Source organism: Ochotona curzoniae, unplaced genomic scaffold, assembly GCF_017591425.1.
Source record: "Ochotona curzoniae isolate NIBS_2020 unplaced genomic scaffold, NIBS_Ocur_1.0 scaffold_2587, whole genome shotgun sequence".
NCBI classification, from domain to species: Eukaryota; Metazoa; Chordata; class Mammalia; order Lagomorpha; family Ochotonidae; genus Ochotona; species Ochotona curzoniae.
In genome coordinates this window covers 10648847-10673098 of record NW_024467096.1, presented here as the reverse complement: position 1 = coordinate 10673098, position 24252 = coordinate 10648847, and the positions used below count along the sequence as shown (strand labels likewise).

General features: G+C 36.3%; 1 protein-coding gene across 3 annotated transcripts in view; it reads left to right on the top strand.

Moving 5' to 3' along the window:
- Window positions 1-23315, top strand: part of LOC121171274 (interleukin 1 receptor accessory protein) — a 128462-nt gene extending 105147 nt beyond the window's left edge. Inside the window, exons 8-12 of one of the 3 annotated variants that reach the window (XM_041002908.1) lie at window positions 167-315; window positions 9986-10135; window positions 11180-11323; window positions 21185-21763; window positions 22049-23315. In XM_041002908.1, the coding sequence (XP_040858842.1) occupies window positions 167-315; window positions 9986-10135; window positions 11180-11323; window positions 21185-21763; window positions 22049-22050 (1024 nt within the window). In that variant the 3' untranslated portion in view covers window positions 22051-23315. Of the gene's footprint in view, window positions 1-166; window positions 316-9985; window positions 10136-11179; window positions 11324-13596; window positions 14389-21184 lie in introns of those variants that run through there. The other 2 variants (XM_041002907.1, XM_041002909.1) reach the window with 2 other exon arrangements.
- Window positions 23316-24252: the final 937 nt, after the last annotated feature.

Sequence of the window (24252 nt, the reverse complement as noted above, 5' to 3'; positions counted from 1 at the left end):
GGTGAAGAGCACTGTGTCATCATTCCCTTTGTGAAACGATTGTGTTACAGTTGGTGAACACGCCTTCCCTAACTGGGGACTCTAGAATTGCTTCCTTGTCAGATTCACAAAAAGTACATCGCTTTTGAGTCTCATAAATACTTTATTTTCTTTTCTCTATTTCTAGTATAAGTTATACCAAAATAGAAGATGAAACAAGAACTCAGATTTTAAGCATCAAGAAAGTTACGGCGGAGGATCTCAAGCGCAACTATGTCTGTCATGCTAGAAATGCTAAAGGGGAAGTTGACAAAGCAGCCAAGGTGAAACAGAAAGGTAATGAATGCACTCAGTGGATGGATCAGTGAACTCCAGTTGTAATAAGTGAGTAAGGAAAAGGGAGAAGTTGAGAAGAGTAGAATTTCAGCACCTAGCACATCTCACACACGGTAATGAAAGAATTGAGTGAAAAGACGATGCAAGTTTGCATCTGTGCAAAGATGCCCAAAATCTTGTTAATTATTGTGTCAGTAATTAAGTGCCTAATTGTTGCTAAAAATTTTTAAGTGTTTAGAACAACGTGGCATAATTTTATGTCTCCTTAGTCGTAAAAATGAGAACGAAAAGAAACATTGCAGCTTAGCAAGCATATAATCAAACTTATAGAGTCTCATATAATTAATGAATTGTGCAGAACCTTTTAGAAACCATTGTTGGCTGAGTTAAAGAACCATACAAATTATCATACTACGTGACATCATACTTTGGGGATCATTCCTGAATAAATAACAGAAAGATAATCATTTGTACCTTGATATCATTGAAGGCATTATTTGTAATATTGAAGTGTATTATTAATATCCATCATCTAATTTTATGAATAAATACTTTATAAAATATGTAATTGCAGCACTCAAACAGGTTTATAATGCAGTAGCTAGCATTGATAAACAATAATCATTAAGACCACTGTTTAACCTGATGTAAAAATAATGTTTTTGTTAATGTTACTATAATTTTCTATACAAATAAAAATTATAAAGCCTTGTTGTGTGAGCTGTTGCTCTAAAAAAAGCATTTTTCCTAAATTCCATTTTGCATCTGACCCTGAACACCAAATCCTAGACTATGAGTCGCTTTGAGAAGATTTTCCAGTATTCTGGAGAAACAGAGTGAAGGGGTGATTTCCCACATATGTCTGTGTGTCATATAAACAGATGTACAAACTTATTATTCACATCAAAATGGGAAAAAAAATTGGCTCAGAATTGTTACAACAAAAAGTGGGACTTAATTTTTTTAAAAAACTGATAAACAAATAGGATCCATGCTAAAATTTTATTGCAAGGTAGAAAACAGAAAAGGTCTGAAATATATATGTCTTTTGAGTTTTAGTAGGTTTGTAAAGGAAAACGCATTGCTTCTGCTCCTTGAAACCATGGAGACAAGACTAAAGTACATATTAGCCAGCTTTCCAATGGCACTTTCTAGAAACACAGCTAAGAACTATGATTGTACTGCAGTGCATTATTTGTACCCTACAGTCAGGCAGCCTGCTGAAATCCTGATCTAGGCATCCTATGTATTTTATCCTTGGGGAAAAAAAAATCACTTAATCTCTTTTAGCCTCAGTTTTTTTATGAATAAAGTTAGCAAAAGAATACCAATTTCACACAAGCTGGTTTTCAAGTGCTCAGCGTGGTTTCTGGCATATATACCTCTTAATGTTCAGTAAATGTTAGCCCTTACTGCTTCCACGTCTGTCTCCTAAAGGTCATCTGACAGACTTTATACTCTGAGTGTCATTATAGTCTAGGTAAAACCAGACCAATACCAAATTACTTTGGTTCAGGACCACTAGAGGGTTAATATGTAATAGTTCACTAAGGATTCAACCAAGGTTTGGGTTGTAGTATGCAAGATTTTCAAATGTATTGGTTTCCAGATTCCTTAAACATGAGTATCTTGTATAACTCATCTACTCATCTTCTGAGACATGTGTTCTGGGGAGTGACATAAGTTAATCATTGATTGTCAAGAACAGAGTCAAAACAGTCGATTAGAACACTGTTTTGTGTAAGAGTGGAGCCAGAATCCACACACCAAAATACATTTGTATTTACCATCAGAGAGTCTCCCCTTCCCTGAATGCTGAGCTCGCATTCATACCTTGCACAGTGGTCCTCTTTTGAATTCATTCACGTTATAAAGTCTATACACTTTATCAAGGATACTACAAGAAGACATTCAGGACAGAAATCAGAGGAATGTATCTAAGTGGAGCCTAGTGGCAGCACAATTCCAGCTGGTTATTTTAAATCAAGTATTGGAGACGTCATATTTTTCTTTTGTTCTCTTTATTTGTTTCTTTTATTATTCCATGATACAGTTCCACAGGTTCTGGGATTTCCCTTTCCCCGCACCAAGTCCCCATCCACCCCCCATATTTTCCCCATGTCATTACAATAGTGTAGTCCTTCAGAATCATTCATAAATCCATCAATCTATTATTTAAGTGTATCATGGCATTGTAGGTATAGGCAGTGTCAGAAAGATCAGCATGCTATTGTCAAGAGACCTTCAACAGATTCACTGCGAGTTCATCTTTGATTTGGAAGAGGAGATGCACGCTGCATCTTCACATCGACACATGAGAATCTCTACTTCACCATCCCCTTAAGTGAGAAGACATAAAATAAGATGAACCACAGAGAGAAAAAAAGAAAATTTACAACAACATGAAGTGATGCAACATGCTACTGAATGATCAATGCATGGCGGAAGAAGTGAAAAAGAAAGTCGAAGACCTTCCCAAAGCAAACAATGCTATTGTGTGACCTACGAGTCAGTGAGGACATTGATTAGATGAACAAAACTTGTATGAAAGAGTGAAAATAAAAACAAACATATTGAAACACCTGATGTAGCAAAAACAGCATTGAAAGGGCTATTTATCCTGTATTTTACATGAAGGTCGCCTTATATCAGAGAGAACATATGACCTATTTTTTTTTAATTCATTGTATTTTGGATAGACACATAAGTTTTTTACTGTATGATTTGTCAATATTTTCACTCTCTTTGTGCATTCATTTGCATTTGTTGAGTAGTATTTTTACAAATGGGATCAAGTTCATTTTTTCAGTTTCTACTGTAATAATTAGTGGTTTTTAGAATTGTACTTAGCAAATCTTCCAATCTTAAATATTTACAAACGTATTATTCTCTTTTGTCATAGGGAAGGTTAGCAGATTTTTTTTTTTACTTTTATGTCTAGATCTCTAGACCAATTCAAATTTTTTTGTGTAATGTGAATATTGGTTACAGTTGAGTTATCTCTTGTTTTTTTCCAGTTGTTTCAATGTTATATTGAAAAATCATTTGTTGTTGTTTAACCACCTTGAAAATTTGAGCACATATTAAATGACTCAAAATGTAATCTGTGTTTGCTCGCCACACTACATTTTGTGAATTTTTGTTTTTAATTCAATACTACTTTTTTTTATTAACATATTTCTAAGGTAATTCTTAAAAATAGATCCTGTATATCTTCTTCATTTTTTTTCAAAATCAATCTATTTTAAAAACTACAGTATTTTATAACCCAACATAATAATACAGTCATTTGACATGTTAAATTTTGACCTTGACCTCTTGATGTTGCTAAATTTGGTAATTCCACAGTTTCCACTTTTTCCACTTCTTTGTTTCTTTAGCATTTTCTAAGAACTTGACTATGTGACCCCATTAAATAGCAGCTTTGCTGCTTCCTTGTCCAACTTTATGCTTTGATGACATGACTATTTACATCCTTTTTTTGACTCCCAACATAATGATTATTTGAAATTACAAGAGGAGCCAACTTTGTGTTATTTTCAAATTGAAAGATGGGTCCAGTTTTTATGTATTAAATCTGTTGGTCACATGTAGAACGTTTAGGTAGATATTATTTATTTGTGGAAAATATTAACATATTTGGCTTATTGAAATTTTTTAATTCTATGTTTTGACTTTTCTTGAATTCCTAATTTCATCTACAGACAAGAACTTATTTTTTTTCATTTATTAGTCAATGTGATACTTTTACTGATTTTGAACTTATAAATCTCGGTTATGAAATTATTTTGTACATGTTAAATGCTCTGCATTATTCACTTCAGGACATGTCCTATTTTTTTTTAATTCATAGGTTATCTAGAAATGTGTTAATTTGTATATTCCTTGGGATATTTCTTTATCTTTTAATTGTAGTATATGGGAAAGTTCATTTGAGCTTTAAACCAATCTGCGCTCTGTCACTTTTCATAACTTAATTTGGAGCATTAAATATTGTAATTTATATCTTGGCAATTAAAACAATTAGCAGTGAGTTAAAGTCAGCAATAGATTTCACATATAGAACTACCCAAAGCTGAGAATTCTAAAGTAGCATGGATTGAAAAGGACATGGAATTTATGTTCAAATAGACGTATTTTAAATTTCTGGCTCTAGTAGTAATGAAATATCCATTGATCAAGTATATAAAATGGTATTGATGTTCTTTAATCATGCTGCTTTTTAATGTACTAACAAAGTTTACATACCACAAAGCCATGGAAATATTACCTTCTATTTGGGTCTATGATCAATGCCAAAATTTGTGTGTGTGTGAGTATGTTTGCTATGAAAATAACAAATTGAAGTTTGATTATTTCATATCAGGATCCAGTGGTCTATAAAGATTTGTTGGAAAGAGTTTGGTTCCCTCCTGGTCTTGCTCTGCTGCCTTTTCTGGTATTATCATGGATCGTGTAAACATGAAGTTGAAAGTTTTCCTTCTATCCTTTCTTTTGCCCCTTTAGAGTTTCATTTGATTTTCTCCTGACCAATAATTTTTGTAATGCAAATTCGGAGGATTTTTTTTGTTCTGTTTATTGCTATCTTATCTCTCATTTATCTCCTTTTCTTTGGCAGGTTTAAATATTGACTATGTAGATTATTAAAAATAAATATCTTCTGTTGTGGTATATGTGTATATTATTTAAAGTTTATTAAATTTCATGATCTATATGCTTTTCTTTATTAATTAATGTGAAAAAAATTCAGCCATGATTTCCTCAAATGTATTTTTCTGTTCCCTGCTGCTCTTTGCTTTCTTCGGTTAGTATTTTAGCTAAATTTCAGTTAAACCACTTCTGCTCCACACTCCCCAATAGGTCTCTGAGACTCTGTTTCTACTGCTGCTCTCTTACCCTTTTCTTGTAGGGGGTTTGGGTCATTCTCGTTTGCAATAATCATTGCTGTGGTAACAGAATCCACAGCAATTTTAGTTTTAGAATTGGATTTTTCAGTATTTGAATTTCCATTTCTCCACTGAAAACCCTATGTGGATACTTTATCTTTGATGTTTCTATTGTCTATTTTTTTTATCAAATTCAATAAAAACATTTTATTAATATACATATAAAATATTTATTGGATAATTCTATCATCTTAACTAATTCTAGTTATATTCTTTGCTTAAAATATCCATTTAAAAAAACATTTGGAACTCAGAATCACAGAGAATTTAAACAGTTCTTCCATCTGCTATTTACTTCCAAAATTCTGAAAACAGTTGGATCTGGGCCAATTCAAAGCCAGGATCCTGGAGCTTCTTCCAGATCTTCCCCGTGGGTACAGGAGCCCAGAGATGCGGAACACCCATGCTTTTCCAGGCTATTACTATGCATCCAAATTGGGAGTAGCAGGGGCATGAACCAGTGCCCAAATGAAATTCTCATGCAGCAAGTTCTAGATTAGCCTACTATGCCATGTACTTGGCCTCTGGTTGTATTCTTATTGGCTTATTTTTTCATTGAATTTGGATTGTGTGTGGTTTTCTTTATATGTGCATGTATGTGTTTGTGTATGTATGTATGCATATATATATACACAATATATAAGTGTATATATATATACACATATATTTTTTGCTTTTTTCATTGTAGTATTTTTTATCATGTGCTGTATGTTGTAGTTATTATGTCATTGACTGTATGCATTTTTCCCTAAGCATTACATTTTATTCTAGCAAGTTATTAATTTGCTTACATAATATTACAATAAAAAAATCTAGCTTTGTTAGAGTAGGCATGACCTATCCTTTTCTGTAGTTAGATTGAACCTACTTATTCTGATTGACCTATTTCTGATCTCCAGTTAATACTTCAGGAGGTGAAACGAGGCTCTTGATTCTGCTTGTTCTAATTCTTGGATCTCAAGGCTTGCCTGAGCGATTAGGGTTGCTTAGTTCTCAGTGGTTCTTCTCCAGCCTTTTTAGTATGTATATATATGAACCCGGGCAGAGTTCATTTGCTGCAAAGTGCCCCTTCTCCCTGAAAAAGAAACATGTGAAAAAGTTCCACCAACTTAACCAGCAACAGCTACAATTTCTGTGCCAGTGGAAATGTGAGCATTCAAACAACTACTAAAACGAGGGACACCAGGGCTGGAACCGCAATAATTAAGGTATAAATGAGAATTTTTATATTCAAGGAAAAAAACAGGGTTGTAGAAAAAGAACTTGAAATTGGAAGAAGGAAAAGAGTTGAGGGGTTGAACTGTTTGAGCCAAGGTCAATCACCTGGAAATTTGAGCATCACAGCCAGTTATTGCTGCAAAATTGCAAGAAAGGCATTTGTGACTCGGGGTAAAGTGTGACTATAGCAAATGGCTAGATTTGACCACATCCTGATTCAGATTATAATGAAATCCAGGAGAGAAAAACAATTTAGGAGTCCAGTTGGGTCAAATTGCACACACACCCCTTCCTGATTGGAAACCTATTTGGATTGCATCAGGATTCCTCCTGGAGCTGACAGAAAGTACAGGTTAAAGGTCGTTTTTTCTGTAAGACAACAGACCTTTATAAGAAACCTCCTCCTATGCACAGTTCAAACAATTTAGAAAATCAAGGTAATGGATTATTTATCTTAACAGTCCAATTAATGAAATGGCATTAGGGACTTATTGATGTCTAGATGGCTGTGCAGGGTACAGTCTATAAATATGGCACACGTGTGACACAGACAAAGTAAGTCCCACTGAAATAAAATAGATAGGGATAAAGTGAAGTCATACATGGTAATTTACAGAGTTAATTAATCTTATAGTTGTTAAGCAAAATCTCTGTTGACATAAAAAAATCTATTTCAGCCTTGTGAAACCAATAACCCTCCCCAAACTATTGCAAACTGTCTCTCCAGAGGGAGCCAAGAAAAGCAATAGCAAATAAGAAAATATCAAAAGGGATCACAACAGTGTACTGTTAATGTAACATGCCCAGAAATACTAGGAACACAATTTTTATGCCAGCTACCTGAATTGGACTTAGTAAATTCTCATTAGCTGCCCTTATTTCTGGCATTTATGATAGAGAATTTCCTGAAGCGCTATTATTCATAGCATGAGTATGTGTTACAGATATACTTTTGCATATCTGAATCCCATACCTATGCAGTTTTGATGTTCTGGGCTTGGTATGAAAAACACGAGATTCTGCAATATGTCTCTTCATTATAGAAGCCTAGGCTCAAATATGATTTTCCTCTTGGGGTACATACCTGTTGCAAAATGGATTTTCCACAAGTGTATGACCCATGATTCCATTTGGTGGTAGCGTTAAGCTAAGACTCTGCAGTTAGCATCAGGGAGCTTTGGCAGCAGTCCTAGAGCTGAGTGGGTTTTTCTGTGCTGCATCTCAGCAGACAGGTAACTAGCTGTGATGTTTCAGATGCTCACACATAAGTCTTCCTCATCAAGCTATTGAAAATAAGAAGGGACTTCAAAACATTTATGAGCATTTCATGTATAGTGTTCCAGCTAACAATGCCAGCATCCCATACCCAACACCAAGGTTCCTTGGTGGTTATAACTACAGATGCCAACTTCCTTGCCAGTGCAGATACTGGAAGATAGCAGGAAATGGCTTAAGGAGTTGGTTCTCTGCCACTTACATGGAAGGCCTGGACCGAGTTCTGGCTTCTGGCATCTGTTTGGCTGTGGCTGACAGTTGTGGACTGAACCATCACATGACAATTCTCTACCTCTCTTCTTTCTTTATCTCATTGCCTCTTGAGTTAAAAATTAATTCCATGGAAAGTGGAATTAACTTTATTTTGGAGCAAATTGTTTGGAATCCATGTGTGTGATGATCTTTAAAAATTTGGGAAAGCTGCATATTGTAAAATGCTGTACCTGATTTTAAAATATTTTCATGTCAAAGTAATCTTAGTTTTTCATTTGTTTTTTCATGAATATTCTGAAATGCCTGTTTCCTTTTTGCACTGCCCTTATCCTTTAGTGACATGTATCACATTATCCTGTTTATTTCCTTTATATTCTTTATATATAATGGATATATATGATCACCATTGTAGTAAAACTGGCTCATTTATTTGCTTATAATGACTTCTGAAATAATATGAGGCCCTAAATTTAATTTTGTATTCATCAATATCAAAAAGAGTCATGAATGCATGCTTTAATTTGACTCAGGCTTTTTTTAGATGTTCCCAAACTAAAGCATGCCAATGTTAGAAGCTTGAGATAATAGTACTAGGAAGGACTAGTAGTAGGCAAGATAGCAATAGGATGGAGATTGTAAATGCGTAATTAAATTGATAGTGAGAGGGAGTGGAATAGTGGGCCAGTATATGAATTATATTTTTTCAAATGCTGTAAAATAAAAAAATAGGTATTCTACCAGATTGAACTCAGGTTGCAAGAGTTTTAATTTGTGAAAGCTTCTAAAAATTAATGGTATTCAATTTGAGCATGAATATGAAAACTAAAAGGAGAAAAACTGTTCCAGCAAAAAGAGCACAATACTAAATATTTCTGGTGATTCTGAGGAAAGGAAAATGCCTATGGAACAGGAATGTGATGGTGATAGACCTTACCGGGACTCATGAGGTATAAGGTGGTGGGTTTTCACATGCTTGCGAAGTTAGCTTATATTCCATTGCCGATGGTTCTGCAGAAGATGTGAAGAAAACTCCCGTAACACACAACCTGGGGAGATGATGTGGATCTCTGCTCATTCTCAAATAGTGCAGGTTGATCTTTGGAATGCGTGCTCTGGAAATGTGGGCATGAGAGATCATTTCAAAGCCAAGCATACTCCGGGTTTAATGGATACCTCTTACTTTTGCCCAGTGAAAATAAGATTTTCAACTGTTATTTCCAACAATACAGAAAAAGGAATTACATTTCTTCCAACTGGCACTGGACAAAGGCTAAAACTAAAACTAATGGAACAAGTTAAAGTTTATATTCAGATACAATTCTACCAGTACTATGGTTTTTTTCCTGGTAGCAGTGAGAATTCCTTCTCCACAGATAAATGCAGGACATAGTTTTTTGAGGTGGTTCAGGTATAAAAGCGGGGCAGGCCTTTGGCACAGAATATCTGCATTTCCTCAGGCTGGGCCTGGCTATGCGTCTCTATCCCAGCTTGTGCTAATGTGTGCTTTGTGAGGGAAAGTGATGTCTGCCACCCACACGAGAGGCTCCGTTTGATTTCTTGGTTCTCAGATTCGGCCATGCTCAGCAACAGCTATTGCAGGCCATTGGGGAGTTACTCAGAAGTGCACATCTCACTTTCTCTCACCACTCTTATACTTTCCTCCTTTCAAACTGTATGAATAAATAAATAAATAAAACTGCATTAATAAAAGAAAATGTTCAAACTTGTGAATTGAATTAGTAGAGTTTCTGTCCCAATAGTAAGAAGCCATTTTAATTTGTGTTTCATCAAAGTCTATCCATGTATGTAAGAGCTATAAACATTGTCTATGCTGGGTTGTGCAGGAAGGTGTGATAGTCTCCTATTTACAAGTATAAAACCATTATGCTATTTCTGCTTATTTATACATGTAAGTCAGTGCGTGGTTCAGCTGATTGCCTTATCCTATGGTTGTGAGATCATCATTCACTGAAAGCATTACATGGAGATCAATGCTATTTCTTTGTTACTCATTCTAGTGGTAGCTCCAAGATACACAGTGGAGCTGGCATGCGGCTTTGGAGCCACAGTCCTGCTGGTGGTGATTCTCATTGTTGTTTACCATGTTTACTGGCTGGAGATGGTCCTGTTTTACCGAGCCCATTTTGGAACAGATGAAACAATTATGGGTAAGTAATGGAAGTTTGATAGAAATGTCATGTATGGCCATCTTTAGAAACTGATGAAATTTAGATTAATTGCAAATTTAAGATTATCTTATATGGCAGGGCTCATCAATGAAAATATTCTTGATGTGTATTACACTCTTGGCTGAAATAATGTAATTTAACATAGGTTAGCCCTGTCCAAACAGGAATACAAGACAGGAAAAAAAAGAGTACGAGGCAAGCCACATAGGACATTTTTGATTTTCTGATGACCACACTAGAAAAGGGAAAAAGAAACAAAGGAAAATAATGATGTGACTCCGTTTATTGAAAATGTGATTATTCTTGCATGTAATTTAATAAAAACCAGTCAGTGAGGTACTTGAAAATCTTCAAAACTCACAGTATGATTTGTTTTACACTTAGATCAGTTTAAATGTCTAGTAGATAAAGGTTGTTTGTGGCATCTATATTTCATAGTTTAAGTCCATGCTTTTTGAACACGACAAGTGGTCAGTAGGATGGGCATTGGTTCAGCAGTTAAGTTACATACTGGCTCACCCTCATCTTATAGCAAAGTGTCGAAGTCCAAGTTCTGGCTATGCTTCTGATTCCATACAGATTCTTCAGTTCATTCTACAAAGGTTCTAATTCACTAGTCTTTGGGAGAGTCCCAGAATCTATATTAGTAACTGACAGTGAATTATAAATTTGGGAAAATCGATATTTTAAGTTGCATTTGTTTTAGTTATAAGTAGATTGGTAATTTAAGAAAGGTTTGCTCCATCTGTGATTCTAATACATTTGTGAGTGATAAACCGAGACAGTCGAAGTTTTCTGCATGGTATTCATAAAGACCCAAATCGGTGAAATAGGGATAAAAGGACCATCAGGTCAGATTTAAATTCAAGTAGTCATTTTACTTGCTACAAGTGGAAAGTCACAGTGAAATTTGTGATCTAATTCATATATGTATAAAATAAGCATGTCACTTATTTTGGTATTCCTATTGTGTTGATTTGAATGTGTTTCCTAATTTCCATTGTGTCTGTGTCCCTCTGCCAGATGGGAAGGAGTATGATATTTATGTGTCCTATGCAAGGAATGCTGAAGAAGAGGAATTTGTTTTACTGACCCTCCGTGGAGTTTTAGAGAACGAATTCGGATACAAGCTGTGCATCTTTGACAGAGATAGTCTTCCTGGGGGAAGTAGGTATTTCATATGAGTCCAAATGGTGTCAGGCTGAAGGGAAAATATTACTTAGCAGCCTTGGCCTGGGTGGGAGAGTCACAGCTCTGAGTTGTAAATTTGGATACTTAATGTCCAACTTTGTGAAGTAATAGAGATTTTTCTGAGAGAAAAAAAAAATCACAACACTAGATGCACACAATTCAACTCAGTTTAGGTCATTAAAATATGTGCTTTTCTATATAATCCTCAAAGGTATTGCATGGGAAAACTGTGGCTGGACACGGGATTTGAACTGTCTTAATGTGCCCCAGCATTAACCATGCCGTTTAGCCACACTTATATTTTTAGGCTTACACTGATTTGTTCTGTCTACAGAAAACCACTTTTTTGTTTTTATAAAGAACAATATTTTAGGCATTTTTTTTCCTAAAATTGAGTTAAAGTTAAAAGTGTGTAGAATTTGCCCTTATATTACTCTCTGAAAATAGCTAGGATGCTCTGCTTTTCTTTGGCCTTGACTTAATTTTCTTTTCTTCATTTTTACTTTTTGGCAAACTAGCTCTACTCAAATTCCTCTTTTTCTGTCTATTTATTCCTATCATATTATATATTTGAGACTAGGTGTAAAATTTTAAAAAGACTAATATACTATATTGATTTAAAGACAGAAAATGCTAAATGTTTCAGAGTAACAGTGCATAAGCTTTTTTTAGCTTCACAAAACAAAAAGTAACAGTCCATTTGTGAGATTCTTTCAACTTCTGGGTCCACAATTAAACTCTTAAATATTCAAATTTATATGTGTTTAATTTTAAGCAAGACACATGGATCTTTTTCCATTAAATTTTAATTATATTAATCATTAAGTTTGTTTTTAAAATATTCATGAACAATTGAGCAGTAGAATAGATAAAACTTTATAATCATTTTGAATCAATTTGATCATTTTATCTCTTAAAAACCTGTCTTGCTTATTTCTTAAAGAAGAAACCTTGTTCAATGTATCTTTGCTAGGAAGTGATGACTTAACTATAGAGCTAAAGAACAAGCCCAGCTCGAATCCTCTAAACTATTTGTTTATCTATTTATTGATGCATCTAGCCACTTGACCAACATTTATGTACTGTATCCTGTTCCAGCTGGCTTGCCCTCATTCTCTGTGTTCTTCCAATGTAATCCTCTTAGCTTCTGGATCTCTTTCTATGCTCACGTCATCAGTGTCCTGTGACACTTTTTGTAGTGTGCAAGTCACTATTAGATTTTCCCCCATCCTGTACACACTAGATCTTAATGGCAAGTATTTCTTTACAATTTCCATACCTGTGAAGAATAAGGGAAAGAATTACTAGTAAGGGGATCTTGGCATGCCCCGGTGCAGGTTTCCACGCCAGCGCATTGCCTGACGCTGGCGACTCTGAGCCCTAGGTAACGGATTATACAGTGTTCAATGAGCCACCATGAAGAGTATTTGCATCACGAATATAGGGGCAGGAGTGAATCAAAGCTCTTGGCAGGAGAATACAATGACACTGTATTTTCCTTTTCCTTTCTTTTTCTTGCAGAGTTTGCCTATTTGCAAAAGTATGTCCATTAGATTGTAGCTTTCTCTATGCATGCCTCCATTATATTCACAGAATTTTAAAGAGAAAGATTCAAGTCTAAATGTGGCTATACAGCAGAGACAGAGAGAAAGGAACCTGAGTTGAGAATGTGTTTCTAGCCAAATGCTACCCAATTGCCTGGGCTTTGCATAGGTTCTACTGCAATGGCTACTCATTAAGTTTGATTGAAGGAAGAGTCCAACCACGGAAGACTTCCAAACATGGTTTCTATTATTGTTTCCTGTGCCAGAAAATGGAGTTCTGTAACATCTAATATATGTCTCTTGTACTCATTGAAATTCTGAAGTTTACATAGGTAGTTTTGGGCAGAAAGGACTCAGGAGCTGATTTGGCTAGGCTACAAAATACCATAGCTTGAAGAAACTGATTTTAATCCACATTATGCTTTTGAAAACCAGAATAACAGAATATAGCTCATTTTAGCTTCATGATTCTTCAGATTCTGTCTTGGGTGGGATATAAGTACATATTTTCCCTATTTCGTGAAAAGATCTATTTGATGAGGCCATGATTGATTCCATGAAATGAATTGTTGAAAATGTTGCTGGTAAAAAAGATTCATTCCTATTCCCAGACTGTTATCGTAATTCCCTACATTTGTTCCTCAAGCCCCACGCTCTTGAGGTGTTCTCAGCCAACACTAATTCCCATGGTGTTTTCTTTCTCAGTTGTCACAGATGAAACCTTGAGCTTCATTCAAAAAAGCAGACGACTCCTGGTTGTCCTAAGCCCCAACTACGTGCTCCAGGGAACCCAAGCCCTCCTGGAGCTCAAGGCTGGCCTAGAAAATATGGCCTCTCGGGGCAACATCAACGTCATTTTAGTACAGTACAAAGCTGTGAAGGAGATGAAGGTGAAAGAGCTGAAGAGGGCTAAGACGGTGCTCACAGTCATTAAATGGAAAGGGGAGAAATCCAAATATCCACAGGGCAGGTTCTGGAAGCAGCTACAGGTGGCCATGCCAGTGAAGAAAAGTCCCAGGCGGTGTAGCAGTGAGGGAAAGGGTCTCTCCTATTCATCCCTGAAAAACATCTGAAAAGGACAAAAAAATCCCAGTTGTGATTACATAAGCAGAGAAAAATTCTTTCTCAGCTTCCCTGTGGGGATCAGTTAAGAACGTCATGGGTTTGGCTGGCTATTGTGCTTCTCAGGTAATACAGCGGTTAGAATATGTTGTCAGTATCATGTCACCAGACTCTGATGCCATCACATTCTTTGTAGGCAAAGACTTTGTTGATGTGGATTTCCCTGTTGGCATACTCCACTGAGTTCCTGTGTACACACATTTGTGGTAAATAAAAAAGGGTGAGGTGAAGGGTTAACATCGTGCAGCAGCCTTACCCATGGATTTAAGTTCAGATCCCCTTAAGAAATGCAGTTGTTGACAGGGATATTATTATGACTTGCAAGTATAATTTTCTTTTCTTTTTACTCATTCATTAACAAGAAAACCAGGGCCTGCGTTTGACTGAGCATAGGAAAATAAAACAGAAAATAAGCTTCAGCTCACTCAGCTGCACTGTGCCCTCCTATACCAGGACGACGTACGTGGCAATAAAGCACTGTATGTGAAACTGCTCCTAATGATTCAGTTTAAAAGTGTGTTGCATGGTTCTCCCCTGTACTGCCCTCATTATGCTCATCTCAGGTAGTTGAGGTAATATTTGTAAATTTTAAAAATCATGAATTTTGTTTTTATCATGGAAAGTTCCTGATTATTTTAACATCAAACCATATTTATCATTCCATATACCCATCTATTTGTATCAGCTATTCAGAGTCTGCATGTCGAATATAAAAGAAAACAGGAGATGTTGCAGGTGGCTCCACACCTGGGTCAGTCTGAAAGGAAACTTTCTCTATTGGTGCTAATGCAGAGAGAAGCAACAGAAAACGGCTTTTCAAATTTTTGGGGGCTTGTGAAAAGTACACATTATAGGACATTTGGTGATTACTTTTTAATTTCCAGCCTTGTTGATGTGAATACTAGGAAAGTGGTCCTTTCTCAACAGCATTTGCCTTCCCCATTATAAAGTGTAGAGGTTAAAATTAGCAACCCTGATTGTTGCTTTTAGCATTTCTTGTTAAGAATTAGCTATGTTTCCTATCATTTATTCACTAGCACAGATCATGGAAAGCCACAGTTACATCAGCCTGAGAAGTCACTGTCCATGAAGCTTGTTTTTGTTTAAGTAATAGTTTATTGTTTTCAAGACTTGGAAAAGTTAAAGCTAAGTGAAAAGTTTACAGAGTGGTAATTATCTGTTACATGTATATATCCTGTGTATGTACATGTGTGTATGTGTTTTTATACATTCATGTGTATGTCAGAATCTTAAAATGTGCGCACATGTGTGTATATATAAACATGCACATACATGTGTGTATTTATACATATTATCCTGCACACACAGAGTTTATGGTAGCACTTAAAAAGTTTGTGGAAAATGCTAGTGTGAAAAAACTATGAATATATTTCAAAGTTTTTGCACCAAAAGTTTGTTTTATTTCTATTTTTTCATGATTTTAAGTACCTTCATCTGTAAGTGTGTGTACACATATGTATATATATGTATATATATGTATATGCACATTTGCATATATACACATATACACTTCTCTATACACAGCCATTACTACAATATGGCAAACCATTAGAACATTTGTCCAGTTGGTAAATTGTGTTTTATTGTAATGCTTTAGTGTCAGGGTTGGTGGTACATGAATATTATTTGAAATTCACATTGGGAAAAGTGGTACTTGTCAATTCTTCTGTAGTTGATATAAATAACTCAATATTAGTACAGTTGATTTGGGTTGCAGTGGAATTTGTAGTGCATGGAGCTCAGCAGTAACTGGTTTCTGATAGTGATTGATTTCCTGCTGTATTCCCAGGAAATACAATTAGCAGTTACACTCAGTGCTCAACGACTATTTGCACTCTTGACTGAAAAGAAAAATAAATATACCTATACATAAGCCTAAGCGTCTCATAAAGCACAATAATTTATAATTGAAAGAATCCTGTAGCCCAGAAGTGCAAATGTTGACACATGATTCTAAAATTGCTTTCTAAGTCTCCTTCATCGGTGGTACAACCTGTGATACACAATTTTTCCACATAAAATTATTGATTATTTAAATTACATAAAAATTCACCTTTGAACTTTTGGCTATAGAACTATGGTATGGAGTCACTCTTGAATCTGATATTTTCAGCATTATGAATGGCAGCTATTCCCTTTATTAGCCAGTTACACGCAGGACTACAGGAAGCTGACTCCAGATGAACCCTGAGCGTGGGTTCTTACTTGAGCTTTAGCTAAACAGAGGATCATTTCATCAGAAGGGACCATGCTGATGCTGCATTTCTCTTGCACTTTTGGATTCCATATTTATCCCAGATGCTGCTGGGTGTCCTTAGAATCTCCTTGCTTTTTCCGGCCTTTTTGCTGCCTTTGATACTGAAATTTTCCAAATTCTGTAGTCTAAAGTATATCAGATCTAATTGAAATGTTTCATCCCAGAGAAATATATGTGAATTTTTTTTTATATTCCAGAAAATGTCCATTACAGGACACTTGATGGTGAAAAACATTTTGTCATTTAGAAAATAACCACATCTTTTAAAAGTAAAAGTTAATGATTTGGAGTATTTTCTGTAAGGCCCAACTGTACCCAGGTTAACAAAGGACCATGATATAAAATTTATTTTATTCTCTTTTTTATTGTAACTTAGATTATGCCTTAAAACTCTAATTAAAAAAAACCACTCCATTGTGCTGAGAAATAAAACATCAGTCATTAACTATTCGTTTTCTATACATGTTTTAATGTTAATGTTATGTTTTAATTTTATTCATGAACATTTGTATATACCATTTTCATTTGATGTGTAAATTTACCTATTTTTAAAATAAACCATTTATTTTCAGTTTTGAGTTTTATTTGGTGCATGTGTTTATGTCTTTATTTTCATGTTTGAGCTTTAAAAGGTAAGAATAAAAAAATCATAATTACATTTACAAAATTTGTATTAAATAAATTTCATTAATTGTGTATTTCCTGAGAGAAATCTGAGAAAAAAATAATTTCAAATCAAAAATATTTTCTTTACATATGAGAAATGTATTTGAATAGTTCCAGGGAACTAGGAAGTCCTTGGGCTGTGTGTGTGTGTGTGTGTGTGTGTGTGTGTGTGTGTGTGTGTGCAGATAGGTGATGGATAATACCAGTTAGAGGAATGACAGGTGATGCAGGAGCAGAGCAGAGCAGAGCAAAGAGTGAGAAGACTTTTAAAACAAAGAATCCCATTACTTTTTATTCAACTTGAAACTTGCACAGCTTATTGGAATCTCTCACCTTCGGCTGCTTAATAGAACCTCAGAGCCATTGCTTTGCACTGTTAATTGGCAATCTGATTCACTAATGCATCTTACAAAAATTAAATCAGTGATAGGAATTTGAAATATCATTTCTTTTGAATTAATAACATTAAACCTGTTGTGACAGGAATACATTTTTGTTTTGTTTTAAGGAACCATTTAGTTAAAAAGCTTATTTAAAGTTAAAAACATTTTAACATGTTCTGACTACGTGAACTTGTAGAGAACTTTCCTACTAAAAAATTTTTCCTCCTGAAAGCTAGTTTCCAAATAATATTATTAGTGGCTAGAATGAAAAGACAGATCTCTACTCATTTGAAAAACAGCTACCAAGCCGCGCTGAATAATGGAATCTTGTGTCTTTACACATATTGGGTCCTGGGCAAGCAGGGATATACACTCTGAGATAGGGTAAATCCTAACCAAAAATCTGTATAGCTTCTCACATCAGACCAGTGGCTTAAGTGGGAAGTTTTGTTTTCTTTATAAGATTCATTTATTTTTATTGGAAAGGCAGATTTACAGAGAGAAAGAGACAGAAGGATCTTCACTGGTTTACTCCCCAAATGGCCACAGCAGCTGTAGGTGAGCAGTTCCAAAGCCAGGAGCTAGGAGCCTCCACCAGCTCTCCCATTTTGGTGCAGGGTGCCAAGGCCGTGGGCCATCCTCTGCTGATTTTCCAGGCCATAGGCAGGGAGCTGGATGGAAGCAGTCAGGACTTGAACCAGTGCCCCAATGGGATCCTGGCATATATAAGGCAAAGATTTAGCCACTAAGCTGTCACAGTGAGCCCATGTATGAAGTTACTCTTTTTGTTAAGATTAATTTATTTTTACTTAAAAAGCAAAATTACAGAGTGAGAAGAGACAGAAAGAGAGAACTTCCACTAGCTGATTGTCTTCCTAACTGACTGCAGTGGCCATGGCTGCGTGGTCCAAAACAAGAGACGGGGCATTTTCTGGATCACCCACAATGGTGTAGAGGACAATGGCCTCGGCCAATCTTCTGCTACTTTTCAGGGCCAATAGCTGAATAAAAAGTTGAACATTCAGGACACAAATAGGCCTCCAAATTGGATTTAGGCACCTCAGGGGGAGGCTTAGCCAGGTAAGTCAAGATGCTGACCCCTGGAACTATTGTTAAAACTGAACATAAGTACATTAGCTCTGAATACAGAGTGACAGGCTCTTTAAATCTTTTAAGCTGTCACTAGGCCATTCACTAAATTCTCTGCATGGTATGAGAGATACATTTTGTGGTCTGCTCTCTATTGCTACTCAAGTAACATAGAGTAACTTAAGCAATGACTTATTAGATTGAACAGTTACAAGTATTTTTACACCTATGTATTTCATTTGAATAGATAATATTAACGCCTAGTTAATTTAATTTATTCAGATATTAAATCACTGTTCTAAAATTAGTAGCAAGAATCGATTTGGAGTCAATAAACACTAGTCTGTATAAATTATATTAATATTATGTTTACATTGAGTAATTTATTCAGTTGACATTCAGATGCCCAGTGAGTGCTACACATTTGCATCTAAATATTTCTAAATTTGTATAACATCTCTACTAGTTTGTCGACATCATATGTGTATTAAAGATAGAACTCAGAGACAGTAAAACAGGCAAAAGGAGAAACAAAGAGCTGAATTCAGATCCACCTTCTAGAATTGTTGTTCCCCTTTTCATTACTTATAGACTTTAAGAGGAGTGAGACAGTTTCATTCATTATTCTTCCAAAATGACAGCCTAAGCTTTCCTGCAGGTGAATTCCATGGATATTTTGAGTTTCAAAGACAGTAGACATGACACCGAAGTCATCTTACTATAACAAAGGAGAGTACATCTTAACTACAAGTATACTCCATTTATTGAGTTACAACTGAATAAGCACTCTATTGAATGGGCCTGTTTCTCCAAAGGAACATTAGCATTAAAAAAAAAGAGAGAGAGAGAGAGAGAGCTAAAATCCTCAAAAACATATAGTTTTGAAATTATGGAAAATTTAGAAAAATGTGCCACAAAAGCAGCAGCTGCCTTTCACTCGTCACTTGGAGACTCCAATGTACATTCTAAGCCTTATCTGACAGCATCTTTACCGTTCCTTGCACAATGCCTACATTTCAGCTCACATATCTATATTTATCATTGCTGTCTTTCAAATGTAAATCCATTACTCGATGGAAAGAGTATCAATAAAAAGGAAAAAAAGAGGCTCTACAGATATTTTTTAACAGAGGTAAGAAAATATTTCATTTTCAGTAGTGATATAACCAATAGAAAGTATATTTTCTATGACCAACCTGAAGAAAACGCAATATGTGTAAGTCCCTTGTGTTGAAAAGCTAATCAACTGTGTTACCTTAAGCTTCTTCAAAAACCTCATGAGCCCCCAGAAACAGTGGACTTCATACCTCCCTCTTCTTTTTGTTTCTTATGTATATTATATTTCAATAAAATGTTTATTTTTAAAGTTATTTTCAATGATACAGTTCTGCAGGACTGGAGGGAACAAAAATTTTACACATGTTCTCTCTCACACACACACAGAGAAATTTCTGAAGACCTGTTAAAGGACAGGTTAAAAGTAGATTTACCATTACACAATAAAATAAAATGTCTCTATAACATTTTTACAATCTTGTTGAACTCAGTCAAAACTTCTCCAAAATTGAACACATTTGTTTTCTGATTTTGTTTCAGATTCGTATTGAATTTACTGGTTATACTCAGCTGGTTAAGAACATTGCTGATAGGTTCATAATGATCAAATTCAATGTAGTTTCTTCTTGTTTTCACAGGCTAAAAAGTCTCACCATCACTATTTCAGTCTTGACTCCAGAAGATTAGGTACTCAGTTTTGTAGTCTGCATCTGGCACCTGTTCTCTGAGTTGTCAAAGGCTAAAATTTGCTATTTGGGTTTCCTTTTCTACAGATAGTTGCATTACCTCCTAAGTTCCTAAACAACATAGGGAGTTAAGCACTCGATTAATCTGAAAAACTTCCTTTGGGGCCTATCCAAATCCACCTCAATAGCGTTAGAATTGAATGCTTTGCCAGAAGATTTAGCTAATTGACTGATTAGTAGCTGTTGTTATTGTTGTTGTCCCTATAAATGATTATTAGTAAGTGAATTCTTCACATAGAGAGGAAGGAGAGAGAGAAAAGAGGGACAATTTTAGCAGACGGCAGAGATAGTCCTGCAGACTGTCTGATGTCAAGTCCAAACATGTTTATTATCAAGAGACGTGGTAAGGATCTTGGAAGGTACTCTATGCTGGTAAGATGACAATGGAATGCTTATTCTTAAGAGACATATATAAGATGAACATTATTCAGAAGAAAACTATGAAAGTAGAGAGGAAACTTAAAGATATGTTATTTCTGGAACAAGAAAAAATATTAAATACTTAATCCAAAAGTAAAAAAGAAATACAGTGATATAGTTGTCCAATCTTTCAAACGTTTGAAGACATCAAAGTTTACAGGATTGAAGAATTAAAAAAAAGAGCTAACATACATGTGTTGCTGCAATTGGCTGCTCTTAGAGACCTGTTAGTTCAGTTCTCCATTTCTGCTTGTTCGCTTGCTTCTAGTGTTAAGGGATAAGGAATTCAAGAAGGTGACTACAGAAAGAGCGAAGTTCTGCAGTAGGGCAAACTTGACTCATTCCCCTCTTCAGCCATGACTTTATCAATCCTTAGGAACCACTAAAAAGGGTGATGGAGATAACACTGGGTTAACATAAAGCCCTGAGATATTGTTAAATGTTTATGTATTCCTCATCCTGCACAGGACGGACAGTGGTGTAATGGGAAGCATTTGCTACACACTACACACTGTTTTTCTATTTCCCTGTAGATACAGTGGAAGCAGTTTTTGATTTCATCCAGAGAAGTCGAAGGATGATTGTTGTGCTGAGTCCAGACTATGTGACAGAGAAGAGCATCAGCATGCTGGAGTTTAAACTGGGTGTCATGTGCCAGAACTCCATTGCCACAAAGCTCATTGTGGTTGAGTATCGCCCCCTTGAGCATCCACACCCAGGTATCCTGCAGCTGAAGGACTCTGTGTCTTTCGTGAGCTGGAAAGGGGAAAAGTCCAAACACTCTGGTTCTAAATTCTGGAAAGCCTTGCGGTTGGCCCTTCCCCTCAGAAGCCTGAGTGCCAGTTCTGGCTGGAATGAGAGCTGCTCTTCCCAGTCTGACATCAGTGTGGATCACATTCAAAGAAGGAGAAGTCGTTTAAAAGAGCCCCCAGAGCCACAGAGCTCAGAGAGGACTGACAACGTTCCTCCCGCCACAGGCACAATGTCCAAGCACCGAGGGAAGCCCTCTGCAGCCTGTCGCTGCTGCGTCACCTACTGTGAAGGAGAAAGTCACCTTAGGAGCAAGAGCCGGGCAGAGATTCAGACCCAGCCCCAGTGGGAAACACACCTCTGTAAGCCTGTTCCCCAAGAGTCAGAAACTCAATGGATACAAAATGGCACGAGATTGGAACCCCCTGTTCCCCAGATCTCAGCCCTTGCTCTTCATCATTTCACGGATTTATCCAATAATAATGACTTTTATATCCTATAATGACTGATGTGTGGTGGGTGGTGGCTGCTCTTTCGACCAACCCTCTTTGTGTCATGAGCTTATGGGAATAACTTACGTTTTTATTGTCTAATGGACTACCAGGTTTGTGTCCCTCATATTGATTTTAAAAACTATTTATTTCTAGGAGTCAAAAGACCTGAAGCACCTGAGTCCAGAGTTTTTGCCTCTAATGGCCTCAGAAGAGAACACTCTTCTTGGGCCCTAGAAGGTCAGTATGTGAAAGTCATCTAAACGCTGATCCTCTGTATTGCCCAATGGTTTGAAACTGTGCTAACGGTTTGAATATCTCTGAGTTTGTCGATCAATCTCATGTTGAGAGCCAGTCAGGTATGCTTGGGCTAGGACACTAACAGAGTTTATTTCCCAAGGAGGTATCCTAGAGAGGAAAAGGTTCTGGTGGAGGCTGTAGTGCAAAGCTCATCAGGCGATCTACAGCCCATTCCCCCACGAAGAACCACATACATCCACCCAGGGACACGTGGTGTTCTCTGTCTCACTGTAAACAAATGTTCTCTAAGCTCCCTGACATTGTTAGCATTAATAAAGTTATATTTTTATGTCATTCCTTTTGTACTAATATGTTTGACCCCTCTCTCCCTTCTGATTTTCTGTGTTTATATTCAAATCTAAAAATATTGTATTTCAGGATATTGAAAATATAGTTGACGTTTCAGGATAGCTGAGTTAACTATTTAGTTTCCTTTGAACGTGTGTTAAGAAAAACCTGGGAATGGATCAAGAGTAAGAGAGTTTATCATAAAGTGAAAGTTTATCCAGAAATGTTTATTACTGGGAACTGGTGGCGCTTTGGGTGGAGACTGGTTCCTGAAAACCTTCCCATTCAGGAGTCTGAGGAATGAAAGTAGATACCTATAAGAATCAGAAGGTAAGCAAAAACACAAAAAACCAGAAAGAGTCACATACAAACATAACATACATGTTTATTTAGGAACAGTGTGCAAGCATTGGTAAGTATTGCTTTCCTACAAATGTTTTCGCAAAATTACAAAAGGCCCATGGCGTTTGATTTGAAGTCAAGGATGCAATAAGGATCATTGGGTTAATACTTAACTGAAGTAACTGCACATGCTTAGAATCTTCAAAGGTTTCAGGCAAAATGTATATTATGAAAAACAATGCGTTGAACTTCAAATTTTCATCCACCAAAATAAATGTATCTTCAATTGCATTTTTTCATGATCTTCTTGAAGTATTTTCATGTATGATAGAAAAGATGGCTTTTCTAAGCTCCATTTTGCTTTTGCTACTGATGTAGCACCTATGTTGCCAGATTTCCCAGCCTTTTCCACAACCCCTAAAAATCCAGGATTTTATGCATGCTCTGAGTTATGGAATGGCTTAAACTTAGAAGCACAAAAGCAAAACAAAGTCCTGGCATGGCAGCCTAATGGCTAAAGTCTTCACCTTGAACATGCCTGGATCCAAAATGGGCGCCAGTTCTAGTCCCGGTAGCTGCACTTGCCATCCAGCTCCATGCATGGTGCCTGGGAAAGCAGTCAAAGACAGCCCAAAGCCTTGGGACCCTTTCCCCATGTAGGAGACCCAGAAGAGACTCTGGGCTCCTGGTTTTGGATTGGCTTAGCTCCAGCCATTGTGGCCTCTTGGGGAGTGAATCAACAGATGGAAGATCTTCCTGTCTGTCTCTCCTCCTCTCTGTATATCTGACTTTACAATAAAATCAATCTTTAAAAAAAAGCAAAAAAAAAAAAAAACAAATAGCAATGCATAGCCAAGGGAAACACATTTGTGAAACGTAGTCATTCTAAGGGCCAATATTAGACTATTATTGCAGAAGTGTAGTATTTAACCAAAAGAACACATGCCCAACTGAAGAAGCAGGTGTTCCTGGAAACACTGGAACTGGCAAGAAACCACCGTGGGCCTGAAGACATGATGGGAAATGTTTATTTCCTCCCCGGATTGAAGACATCTGATATTACTTAACTCTGCTTCAGGGGGTAAAAAGCCAACAAGCAGTGTGTTTCAATCTTCTCTGTGGTAATTCCCCATCTATTGCATTTGCTTTGAAATAATTCAAAGCATAAAACCTCTGCTTCTGAATAGGTGCAGATTTAAGGGAAAAAGAGATTGGTCGGAGCATGAGTGCTCCCCTTCACTCTATTGGCATTGGTGGAGAGTGAGGCATGCAGGTGGCTATGAGTGCAGGGCTCTGTCAAGCACTAACAGTGAATGGGTCGTGTGAAAACAGCGTTATCCCATTATACCTCATGAAGAAGGAAACAGGAGAAGGCAGAAAATGTCTCTGCAAATGAGATAAGAGCCCATTATAAATTTGTAATAAGGACA